Source organism: Etheostoma spectabile, chromosome 14 (genome assembly GCF_008692095.1).
Source record: "Etheostoma spectabile isolate EspeVRDwgs_2016 chromosome 14, UIUC_Espe_1.0, whole genome shotgun sequence".
Taxonomy (NCBI): domain Eukaryota; kingdom Metazoa; phylum Chordata; class Actinopteri; order Perciformes; family Percidae; genus Etheostoma; species Etheostoma spectabile.
The window spans coordinates 14,622,383-14,635,458 of record NC_045746.1 but is presented as its reverse complement, the minus strand read 5'-3'; the positions used below and the strand labels follow the sequence as shown (position 1 = coordinate 14,635,458).

At 40.3% G+C, this 13,076-nt stretch overlaps 1 protein-coding gene across 7 annotated transcripts in view; it reads left to right on the top strand.

The window, feature by feature from the left end:
* Positions 1 to 8,863, top strand: part of trim46b (tripartite motif containing 46b) — a 14,937-nt gene extending 6,074 nt beyond the window's left edge. For 3 of the 7 annotated variants that reach the window (XM_032535470.1, XM_032535472.1, XM_032535473.1), the window contains exons 6-12: positions 1,226 to 1,321; positions 2,393 to 2,646; positions 3,108 to 3,229; positions 3,478 to 3,816; positions 5,791 to 6,020; positions 6,261 to 6,328; positions 7,445 to 7,874. In XM_032535470.1, coding sequence (XP_032391361.1) covers positions 1,226 to 1,321; positions 2,393 to 2,646; positions 3,108 to 3,229; positions 3,478 to 3,816; positions 5,791 to 6,020; positions 6,261 to 6,328; positions 7,445 to 7,874 — 1,539 coding nt within the window. Of the gene's footprint in view, positions 1 to 1,225; positions 1,322 to 2,392; positions 2,647 to 3,107; positions 3,230 to 3,477; positions 3,817 to 4,998; positions 5,652 to 5,790; positions 6,021 to 6,260; positions 6,329 to 7,444 lie in introns of those variants that run through there. The other 4 variants (XR_004334979.1, XM_032535469.1, XM_032535475.1 and 1 more) reach the window with 4 other exon arrangements.
* Positions 8,864 to 13,076: the final 4,213 nt, after the last annotated feature.

Here is a 13,076-nt window from a genome sequence, read left to right as displayed (position 1 = left end):
CTTTGTCTTTGTAACATTTAAATCTAAAAAGGCCTCTTTGCACCAGTTTAAAAACTAGGGTAGTACAGGGCCGTGAGATGTTTCAGTGATGTCCATTAAACTTACTATGACTGTTTCATCTGCAAACTTTACGATATAGTTATTGTTCAGTTCACTGCGGCAGTCATTAGTGTATATAATGTATAAAAGAGGAGAGAGAACACAGCCTTGAGGGGAGCCGGTTAATGTCACTGATATTCCAGAAAGATGTCCATTTACTCTCACTCTCTGTGTCCTGTTAGTGAGAAAGTCCAAAATCCAGCCCACCAGGTTGCAGTCCAACCCAAAATTTTCTATTTGCTTTTACACCAATAAATGGGGCTGGAGGGTTTTGAAAGCAGACGAGAGATCCACAAACAGCATAAAGTGGCTATGGATGCCAATGTCAATACATCTCCTCCATTGTCAGGGCTTGTAGCTCCTTGATCTGTTCTACTTTTTGCAACTTTTGGAGACATGGTTAGAACGATCAAGCGGTTTCTTTTGTTTGATTTAAGTTACAATAGAAGTAGAAGTACTTGGCTAAGAGCAGCCTAAGCGTGGTGGTTCTACTATCTATGGCTTTGTGGAAGCATGTCTCATCGTGGCTAGCGTGGCTGTGTAGCTACATCATTAGTCCCGTGTCCTCCTCATTCTTCTCAATCCCTTTCAAACGAGTAAAATGGCAGTTGGTCAAGGCCACAACCTCAGGCTCCACCTTGCCCCCCCCCCCCCCAAAGCGACCATGTCATGGGACCTTTAACATATAAATAAACATGTAAGATGGAACATATTTTTCATATGAATGCTGTGAGGGCTTCTATTCTCAAACTTACTTTTTACATAGTACATTTTAAGGGAAAACATTTGCTTTATGTTTATCATTAAACGCTTTCTGCGTTTACATTATTTAAAATGCTACTTTTATGTTAGAAAAGGACGATTTCTCAGTTTTTACTCAACGGTATGCATGTTTGATATTTGCTTCTCTGACATGTAAAGTTTTACATAGTGAACTGATACAGTTGCAATATTTCAAAATGGTTAAAAAGCAGCTTGCAACGTATCAGAAACAAGCAACGCACAGTAGTATAGAGCGGTACAGTTCATGGGCTGCTGCAGAGTTAATCTACGGCTTTGTACAAGAATTGTGCTGTCTGGTGTGTATTTGTTGTCTGAATGTTGTTTTTTGCGGTTTATTTGACAGGAGAAGATTACGAAGGAGATGAACCACATTTTGTCCAACCAGGACACAGTTCTGGGCCAGATTACCCAGCTGGAGAGTGCCATCACTCAGACTGAGGTGATTAATACTGCAAAATTTGGGGTGACAAAATGTTGCTGAACATGGAATTAACCCCAGTCAGCAGCTAAACACCATAACACAGTCAAGGTTCCTGTTGGTAGATTCTTATTACCAGCTTCTTTGGCATCTAACTCATGTTTATTCACACTTTCCTTTGTGACCTCATTCCCAGTTGTTAAACTGCTAACAAATTATTTAAAACATCCCCATATTACCATTTATAAGCAGAATATATACAGTATACAACATTATACAGTATACATTGGTTACAACACACCATGATGTATTATTGTATCTATCAACAAGTAGGCTATAAGTGCTTCTGTGAAGCATCCATAACTGGTGAATAAACAGGTAATTAATGATTCATAACAGTTTTTACAAATGTACAACTATTCATAGGCATGTTTAATACTGTTAATTAAAGTTTAAGAGTGAAGAAGTAGTATTTATAAATAAATAAATACTGCATACATTCATATGCTTAATAAACTATGACATAAATAATATACAGACATACTGTTGGTTATGTAATTATGATATTCTATATTGTTATTCATTATCTCTTTATACACCAGTAATTGATGCTTCACAGCTTACATCTACATTGTACATAGTGTGTTGTAAATAATGCATTAATTATGAATATACTAATAATGATGTTTGTATTGTAACTAGGTGCAGCCATGTAAAACAAGTTGTGTTTTGTACCACAGATGATTGCGTGGTTATAAATGTGTTTATGACGTTACATTTTTTAAGAGTTATTAAAAAGATTTTCCACGCAGATAGAGAAATTAATAAAAAACACCTGATACATTATGTACCCTAATGTTACATGGTGCACGTCAGTAATCTATCCATTTTAACATACTAGTTTGGGATATGCCACATGAAAAAGCACAAACAGGCTGGTTTTTATTATTTGAATTTGTTTTTGTGTATTTTGATAATGTTGTGTTAAACTGTTTCTGAAAAAGGCTTTCTGTATCGACCTAACTTAAAGGCTAGCATCAGCTGGATGTTTCCACATGTTTAAACTGGTCCGTCTGTGTTATTCATCACCAGGTAAACGGTGTGTCAGCCAGAGAGCAGCTGGCTCAGAGCATCAGGGATCTGACGGCCGCTCTGGCCGAGCGCCACGCTTCGCTCACCCAGGCTCTGGAGGAGGCACGGAAGAAACGAAGCGAGGCGTTGGCTGCTCAAGTGGCGGAGAGACGGGGCTTGATGGAACACGCAGGGCTCATGGCGTTTACCCAAGAGCTGCTGAAAGAAACAGACCAGCCCTGCTTTGTGCAGGCTGCTCGCCAGACTCATAACAGGTTTTCCATTTGTTTATCTTTGTCATCGCTCTCTGTCTCGATTGAACAGCTCTCAGATCAGTTCTGTCTTTCTTGATTTGTTCCTTTAGTTTCTTTCCCCATTAGAACAGGTTTTACACATCTTGTTTGTGATCAGTTAGCTGTTGTTCTGTCTGCATTCATAACAAGAGTGATGGCTTCATAAGCCCTAGGCAACTGGACGTATGTGAAAGAAGATGCAACTATTGTTACCCCCCATCCCCAATAAATGGGGGATGCATTGTTGTTTTTGTCCTTTCATGGGATTTGTAGGAATAAGAAAAACATAAAGTGACGCTAGTCTTATTTTTGAAAGATTATCATACACTCCTCCCTCCTCATCAGTCTGTCTCACCCTCCCAACCAACTTGATGGAGGCATCATACAAACACTGTTCCTCCTTTATTCCTTTAAACTTTCCCTGTATTTTTTTGCTGCATCAGGTTCAGCAAAGCAATTGAGAATCTTCAGCATTTCACTCTGGCTGCTGATCCATCCTTCAGACACTTCCAGCTGGATGTCTCCAAAGAACTCAAACTCCTGACAGAGTTGAACTTCATCCAGGGTGAGAAGGGGAGTGATGGGAGAAGGGGAGGAATCGAAAGGGTGGGGTTGGAGATAGTGGAAGGGAACACGATAAGGAAGGGAGGAAAGAAGGAAGGAGGAGAAGAAGAAGAAAGGGGCATTTTAATAACTTTCTTTTCTTCCTCATACTGCCTAATAAATCAGAGATGCCATGAAAAATAGTAAGTGATTGTTAGAAGAAATGAAGGTGGTAGTACAACTATTACATTAAAACCATTTTTGTCACAGCTCCACTGGCTCCAGTCATTGATACCCAGCGTACCCTGGCCTATGACCAGCTCTTCCTGTGCTGGCGACTGCCCCAAGACTCTGCAACCGCCTGGCATTTCTCCGTTGAGTATCGCCGTCGAGGTGTGGTACCGGGAGGAGCGGGCCGAGGCGGGATTAGAGGAGGACTGTCCGCTGCCCGCTGGGGCTGGCAGCGATTGGATGAAGTGAGTGGGACCAGCGCTGTGATTGACAGGTTGGAGATGGACAGCGTCTACGTGCTACGGGTTAGAGGCTGCAACAAGGCGGGCTACGGGGAGTACAGTGAGGAGGTGTACCTGCACACCCCGCCTGCACCAGGTGAGCGTACACACAGAAATTTTGCTTTATCCTCATTCACAGGTAAGCAGAGAGATTTTGATTTTGACAAAGGGGAACTGCACCCAAACAAAAGATGTGTATAAAATGGTCCAACTCTGCCGTAGTTTGGTAATACTGTGGAATTTGAGGGCAATATAACAAAGTTAGGGAGCAGATCTTTAAATTAAAAAAAAAAAGTGATCAACCAAGATTGTAGAGTGACTTAGGTTTACGATGCCGGCGATCACAAAAATGCACAATCATTGCACCCCAACAGAAATCCCCTCATCAAAACATTCTCCATCTGGGGGCAAACGGTGGTGGATGAACATGAGGTAACTCATAACAAGTAATCATTAATCACAACAGTTAACATCATAGTACCATCTGCGGCATCTCATACTTCTTGTCTGCATGGGTTGAAACACACAATCCCACAGCATGCCTCTCCTGTCCACATTTTATGGCTAAATGCATTTAGAACAGAGTGACGTTGACTGTAAAAAGGTTGTCAGAGTTGGTCTGTAAAATGCAATGGACCATTACAAAGGACAATTTGGGTAATCACTTTTACAGTTTGACTTCTTCCAAATAAGTGTGGCAAACCTGTGGGTATTATTTAAAACATGTACGATTGTTTCTTGCCTCCTTGGACTTCTTTTTAGCAATAACAGTGCATTCCCAGATTAAATTGGTGATTACAATCTTATTTCTACTTAGAGGAAAGATGACCAAAACTGTGAAAATAAGACCTAGATATAAACTGGGATTATACTTTAGCTTGCTCTGTGCTGAAGAAGAGGAAGTCAGAAGGATCACCGTCCACCTGCATAAAGTGTCCTGAATGTGTCTTTTTTATACATTTATATAGTCTATCTTTCACCCAACTATGCAAGTCTGCTTACTATTTTTGGTTAGTGACTTAAAGCCATTTAAACCAGTGACAAGTGTATGACAGCTACAAAAAACAAACAATCTCATCACCCAGGAGCCATTCATCTCTTCACACTTACTAGTATTTAAAAAGCATATGGGATGGTTACCATGATGAGCAGTTAATAATGCATTCTCTTTCTTATATGCCCACCCCCATCTTTTTTTTTTCCTCCAATTTTTCTCCACCACTTTTATCACATCCTCACTTTCTCACTTCATCTTGTATGTATTATTTCCATTTCACAGCTTTGTACTTGTCATCTCCTACTGCGCTCCTTCCACGCTGCCAACCTACATGCCTCCCACAAAACGTAAGAAGTGCATTCATATCTCTTGACCACCCCTCTGTATCCCCATACTCATCATCGCTTTCTCTTTGTGGTCACCCCATGCATCCTCTGTTCTTCCACCCCCATCTAAACATCCACTCACCCCTCTGCCTCCCACTCTACCTTCTAAAACGAGATCTGTCCGAGCGCGGATGAGGTTTGCAGTTTGTTAAGACGTGAGGCTTAACAACATGGATCGGATTCAGATCCAGGGCTTGTAAATGGTCGAGTTGAGTAATTGGTGAATTGCTTGTGTCCCTGTAGGCAGTTTTTCCTTCTTGCTATTGTGTTTGTTCCCTCTGTAAATTGTGGAACAATCTGCACTCCCCACAGCCAGAGCTTTTTTGTGATACCTTTTGTATTGTACTCCCTGAGTCATCAATTTATAGACTAGTGTCCTTTTCTATTCCAGTGCTGTTGGAGGAGGTGCATGCCTGCTCTCTGTTCCTCTCCCCCTAGTTTCTCTTCTCAACTGCTTCATATTCTCCTTGTTTCTCCTTGCTGCTTTCTGACTGTAAATGTTTACCACTATTCCTCTGTTGCCTCCAAATCTTCTCCTGCTGCTACCAAACCCCCTGTATGTCATTTCTGAATGCACCTGTCTATTTGTCCTCCCTCTCCCCTCATGTCTACTTCTTCTCCCCTCTCTTACCTCTCCGTTTTCCCTCTCTTTTTCTCTGCTGTGTCCTCTCTCCCCGTCTCTTCTCAGTGCTCAACTTCTACCTGGACTCCCGCTGGGGTCTACATGCCGACCGGCTGGTTGTTAGTAAAGAGCAGCGCTGTGCTCGCAGTGTCCCTGGTCTCTCCCTGCTGCAGGCCGCTGACCATGCCCTCACTTCCTGTCACCTGACCTCAGACCTTTTGGTGGGGGATGTGGCTATTACACAGGGACGGCACTACTGGGCATGCTCAGTGGAACCTGGATCTTACCTTGTGAAGGTAAGCAAATGCTAGTTTTTTTATTCTACATATTTTATGTACTGAATACAACATACTATTAGTGCATACTGCCCAGTATGCGGCAAGTATATGTGCAATATATATATATATATATATATATATAAAAAATATAATTATCTATGTATAATAGGAAAATAGAGAACTAGGTGAAGGTTGCTACAAGATAAATGTTTAATTACAAATTGAATTACAATTAAACTTTTGTTCTTTTTGGAACAGGTGGGAGTTGGTCTGGAATCCAAACTGCAAGAGTGGTTTCACCTTCCACAAGACATGGCCAGTCCCCGGTAAGTAGCTTATAGTTGTGGTAAAGATACTTTAGTATTTATATTACATTTCAAGGGGAAATATTACATTTTCTTTTTACTTTTCAACATTTGTTTGATAGATCTAGTTACTTTTAAGATTAAGATTTTACCAAAAAATCATTGGATAAAATAACATTTTGTCAGGGTTGGTAAGAGTGAGGCAAAGGGGATAACACTCAAATGCAGACAAAACAGGCAGGATTTATTTACTAGATTAATGCACAAAATCTTATGTAAACAAGAGCCAGGCAATGGTCAAACTGGGAAGGCAGTCCAAACAGGCAAATGATTCCAAAGACTGGACAATGTTCAAAAACAGGCAGGTAACAAGTCAAGTGTCAGGGACTGTAGGAAAAGGGATGATTGTAGGGCTATGCTGGATCAACAGAAGTACATTTCCGGGATAAAGCCTCACAACCGGTGTGTGAGCCATGGCGGTGATACACTGTAAGAGCAAATTACATTTGACCATGTGTCCACTTAATTTAAATAGCTCACCCACACCACTGTTTTATGTGAACATTTAACTTCATTTAATATTGTATGTGTATATTCTTTTTTGGGGTGCAAATGTTCCACCAAAAAGAGCCAGGATAGCTGTGTCCATAACTTAGCTCCACCTAAGATGATGGTGAATGGTTTAAAGAAATGCAAACTACCCACCGTGGCTTTTTCTCATATCCCAGAATGTGTGGTGTAGCCAGACATTACTCCACAGGGCTGTGGAGATAGGTCTGGCAATGCCAGACTCTTGCAGGGCAGGAGGGAGAGGCTGGATGAGGGAGTGAGGCAAATAGGACAGAGAAAAAGTCAGAGGGCATCTGGTGGACTGGAAAAGAATGGCAATGAATGGGTATGAGGAAGTGGGAATATTCTCACAACTCCTCAGATACAGTATATTGTGGACCTTTGAAAGGGAGCCTGACCTCCAGGTTATGATCATCCATAATAATTGTTTTTTTAAGAAGAAAAAGAAGAAACTTTATTATCCGTCACATACAATTCTAGGCTGCAGTACAGTGTAGTGAAATCTGCATTTAACCAATCCTAAGCTTACGTCCTAATTTATTCATAATGTGCTCTCTCTCTCTCCAGCTACGACCCAGACAGCGGCCATGACAGCGGAGCAGAGGATGCTCTGGACTCTGCTCCACCATTCTGCTTCCTCACTATGGGGATGGGTAAGATCTACCTCCCCCAGCACAACAACCACCACCACAGTAGCCATGGGAACGGTATCCGAGACCCCATCAGCAACGGCCCCTCCTCACCCACAGGACACACCTACCCTCTGCCGCCCCGACTCGGAGTGTGCCTTGACTTTGAGAAGGGTCGCGTCACTTTCTATGATGCCCACTCTCTGCGGCCTTTATGGGAAGGTTATGTGGATTGCTCTGGCCCCGTGTGCCCGGCGTTCTGTTTTATCGGTGGCGGGGCTCTGCAGCTGCAGGAGCTGGTAGCCAATCGCAATGCAGATCAGACTCCGGTCAGAAGGGTAACCATCCAACCCCGTGTCTCTAATTGAAATAACTGATGGCTGATCTGGACTCATATGGTAATTTGGAATGTAATTGGTAATTGTGAAGTATTTACTCAGCTAGAGCGAAAAGTTAGACATCTCAGCGATTTTGTTTTGTATTTAATTTTCTTTGTATAAGAAAATGTTTCTATAGCAACGAATATGCAATGTAATTAAGTTTCTTACATTTTTGTTACGTGCAGTTTTGCAAGAGTTAAAGCTTAAGTAGTGTTTGGTATATCCAACACTTAATAAGTAATTATATCTTTAATGCTTGCACTTGTAGCCAGGCTATATTGCATTTATAAAGCTAATGTAGATACAGCAGCACACAATGTCGTCTTTCCTGTAGAAGCTTTTACTCAGCTATTTCATGTCCTTAATGTTAAAAGCTTAGCAACTCTTATATTTTAGAGATATGAACACTATGAGAGCAACAAAAGGCCTCAATTATTTTATTGCATCTATGACTAAACTTGTGTTTAACCAGACAGATTTCTTTACTGTTGGTGAAGACTTTCCAGTCGTTCGCCCATTATGATCCCAACCAAAGTTATTGTTTTTCTGGGATGTAAATGTGGTAAATTAGAGATAGAGTGGAACAATGAGGCAGTGCTGTAATTAGAGGCTCCAATTATACCTCTGCTGCACAGCTAATCACTAGTTTCCGTGGTTCTGTTTGTGCATTGCTGTTTTGTATTTCAAATACATGAGTCTGATGTCTGTGTGTATGCATGCAGGGTATGTGTGTGTTTGTTTCTCTTTGCCCATGGGTGTGTGTGTGGTTTGACTGATAACAGCATTGATTCATTGGCTGACGGTAAAAAATGTTTTGTTTCACAAACAATACTTTTGATTTAAAGTTGCTTGATTGTAAGTTAATGAGCAGTGCTTCTTATGAAACAATTAGCAGATTCATGTAAACTTCACCTGCTGGCAGAATATTTGCAAAAGAAAAATGGATTAAAGAAATAAACACTAAATTGTTTAAATTACTAAATCCTCTTCTGTTTCCTTTTGTTGTCATTACTGTTCAAATCAAATTGTGCTCCATCCAGTTTTAAAACGATTCATTCAAGTATGCTTCTCTGGCGGGATGGATCTTTCCTGTTGTTTCACCACTAGGGCGCAGCAAAACATAGAACACTAGAGATAGCCCCAACCTCATTTTAACACACCGCAGAGATTGTAATGGTCAGAATATTTTCATTTGAAAAGATGAATAATTGGACCCATTTTCCATACAAATAGCTTATATGATATTGGCAAACAGAAGTTTGCCAATATAATATAAGATGTTGTAAGATGTTAAAAATTGGAAACTGGAAAAATTTGCATTGTTATCCCAAAAACCCTCCTAACACCTACAAATTTACTTTCATGGAATTGTCTTTTTTGTTTTTATTTCCAATTAACACTTTCTGGCTTTGCTTACAGTGACGTTTTTTTTGTTACTCTTTTAAAAAGGTACGCTGTATGATATACAAGGAGCTATGAGACAATACTATTAAGAAAAGGGGGAGAATTTTAAATCATTGACATAAAAAAAAACTATAACCACATATATTTATTGCCACACAATGATTGATTGTCACTGATAGCCATGATAATAAATTACTCATATAGCAGCACACAAACCTTTGCACATGTTGGTCCATCTGACAACCATCACAAAGTAAAACTAGACTAAATTCATGCCAAGTTTCAAACTCTACAGAACAGCATTTCCTGCCAAATGGTCTCTTGTACGAATGCATGGGGTTATGTGTATGAATTGCCATGAATCAAACTTTACTGTTTACACAAATGCAATAAAAAGGTCACATTATAATGTAAAATACTTGCCCTTAAGACCTACATGGCCTCTGACATACCATTTATAATGTATAATATAAGTTTAGATTTAAGTGCAAAGGCCGCCACCTATTGGCTAATGACAATTTGAAATTGAAATCAGACTTGTGCCTGACTAAGAGATTCTTGCTCAATGAAACACCTTGGCTAAGAATAACGAATAGTAATGACCATCTGCTTATGATAGCGATATTAACACCTCACATGTGTAGGTACTTAGAATTCCTTATGTAAATGTAATGTAAATCTCTGGCATTTACCTTTTATGAGATTCAATATGAAAATCCACATGTGTGTTTAATTGGACCAACATTTAAGGGGAAACTATAGGGGGATTTGGGTTTGCCTCAACCACAAAGGGAAAATAAAAATGTAGAAAAAAAGAGAATCGAGAAAAAGAAATTGTGAAGCACACAGCCTTGACACAAGCCAAGGTTCTTTTTTGACGTTCTAATACAGAGAGATAAAAAAAAAACTGCCTCCAAAGGGAGGTTCAGCTCTGATCCCCCATGATATAGAAGAAGTGGAATGTACTGTAAAGCATGAATACATCATAACCCAGCCCTCCACCCACCCACTTGTGCTTGCTGCACCTCTCTTCTTTAGTCCAAATCTGTAACAGATTGGGTTTAGTCTGACTGGAGGTATGCAGCCACAACACCACATGTAGGGGTCTGCATAATCCCTTCACTGAGTATTAAGCACACAGCATGGGCATTCTTTTAAAGACCTGGCAGGAATTACCAATACCTAATCTCCATGATCATCATTTAGTAAAGTTCAATGGGAGAGGATGGGAGTAGGACATCATCTGAATTTATGAAGGATCTAATAGCTATACACAATCTGTGAAAGACAGTGTGCGGTGCCATCTGGTGAACACATAGGACAGAGTCTGTTGGAATCCGTTAACCCAACTGTATTAAACACCATGAAGCTAAACCACATGCTCAAAAGACCTTACTTGTTTGTTGAACCAGCTATGTGGTTTCTATAGCCTAAAGTGGAATACGTTGTTTATGGGGAACCTGCTTAAAACTATTTAGCTGAGTCAAAACCATTATCGAGGATCTCCGCGATGGAGGCCTACAGAAGAAATTAAGTAGGCAGGGGGTGAAAAGAAGTTATAATAAAATGTAATTTGTTTCTGCTGCAAGTTCACTTTCTGACAGCAGCTACCTGTTATAGCAGTGGACTTTTCATTTGATTGAAGAAGTAGATTAAATATTCATCTTCATAAGCACAAAATTCTACATTACAAGCACAAGAGGTGACTGCTCCATGTGTAACAGGTTATTTGCTGAAGGGATTGAATCACACTTGCGTCATTCATTTCTTTTACTCAGTTTGCTCAGCCTTTAAATTCAATAGCATTGCCTTGACATTATTCTTCCAGACGTGGCCACTGCTGAAACATTTATGTTTCTTTTTCTCGTCCATCCATCCACCCATGAGACTAAACAGCATTAATAATATACAATGTTCTGTTTTTATCACATTGATCATCTATAGAGGTAGAAGGGGAAAAAAAATCAATCAGCTAAATGTTGCCTAAGAGGATTTGAGGGGCATAGCGGGGCCATCTTCGCTCACTATAATAAATGAAGGGTGACAGTAATGCTAGACAGAGCCCATATGGTCACATACTGTAAACTAGTGCACTGCAAGAAGACAGAGCTAATTCAGTTTAACATTTCACACTCCAGTGGCATATCCTCCTGTACTATATTCTGTATTGCACTTTGTTTTCTTTGTTTAATGAAGCAATGCATATAATGCAATGCTTGTGTAGTTTATTGCATACATCAAACTGCATACAGTGCACAATTGGACAATTAGATTGCCATGTGACATCAAATGCTACATTACATGAATAGTTTGACGTTTGAGGAAATACACGTTTTCGCTTTCTTGCTTAGAGTTAGATGAGAATATTGATGCGACTCTCATGTTTGTTCATCAATCCATACAAAAAATTGTAAAAACTACAAGTTGTGGTTTAATTGGAGGTTATGTTCCAAACTATTCTACTGCTCCTGGCTGTTTCCCCCGTTTTTATGCTAAGCTAACCTTCTGCTTGCTGTAATGCTTCGTATTTACCAGATGGATATTAGAGTGCAATATATATTAGATATTTCCCCTCAGGAGACGGTAGAGACAAAAACAGAGCTAAAAGAGAATGAATATTGGACTTCAATCCATCTGGTAGCCAGAAACACGGCTCCAAACGAATGATAATGCCTCTCTGTAACTCCTGGATGTGTAAATAAGCAACTGATAACTAACAGGATGGCCATATATACTTATAAGGTCATAATATGTTGATGTTGTTTTCCCTTTAAGTGGCCAAACTTTTTTTTAATTGCAGGTTCAAGTACAGTCTAAAATCCTATTCTTTATAAACAATTTCATTCTGAACCCAAAGTAATGGTTCACTGGTTTGAACCATTAAAATCTGTCTTTTGGATCCCAAGTGTGAAATGGACCAAACTATATTACATAACTTTTGGCCCTAAAGTGTAACTTTAAGGCTGGCATAACTTCAGATATACTGTATGTCTTTACACTCTGCCTGTAACTAGGATTATATAGTTTCCATAAAACCAAGTTGTGGAATAGGATTTTAGCGAGACTAATGATACAAAATTCTTTGTAACAAATGGTGTGAGCAGGTGTGGGACCACTGCACGTGCGGTTAGAAACCATGATTTTTGATTGAGCTTTATGTACTATGACATATATCCATTCAGCGTGTCAGTCTGTCAGTCGGGACGCAGCATATTTTGACTGGTTTTCCACCGTGGTCAAACATGCTGAGACGGACCTCAATAGCCCCTGCACAGTTAAAATTCCAAGTCTCTGAAAAGTGAAAGGCAAGGCAAATCAGTGTGTCAACAGGGGATCTGTAAACCACACGTTTCCTGGACGGCTCTGTCAGGACCAGCTGTGCATACATCATAGCCTGCATGATCTCTGTGTACAGTTAAAGAAAGAAATAAAAGACAGACGGAATAGACAGAAATAAAGAAAGCAACAGACAGAAAAAGAGAGACGTGAAACAACAGACGTACACTGAATATGAGGCGGAGGAGGGGAAGTTGGTATTTGATCTTTGTAAAGAAAAAAACAGTCTGACCATCTCTCTGAAGTCTGACAACTCCACAGTCCTATCTGTTACCATATCAATACTTCACAGCAGCCCACCCTGGCCTGATCACCTTCCAGATGCTCATCCACTGGAGAGGTGAAAGGTTGGCAGGTGCCTGGGGGTGCAGAATGGAGCGACAGGGTCAGATTTCTGAGAGGTGAAGCAGACTTTGGGTTGAACGAGCGGAGCAGGGGTGACAGGGGCTG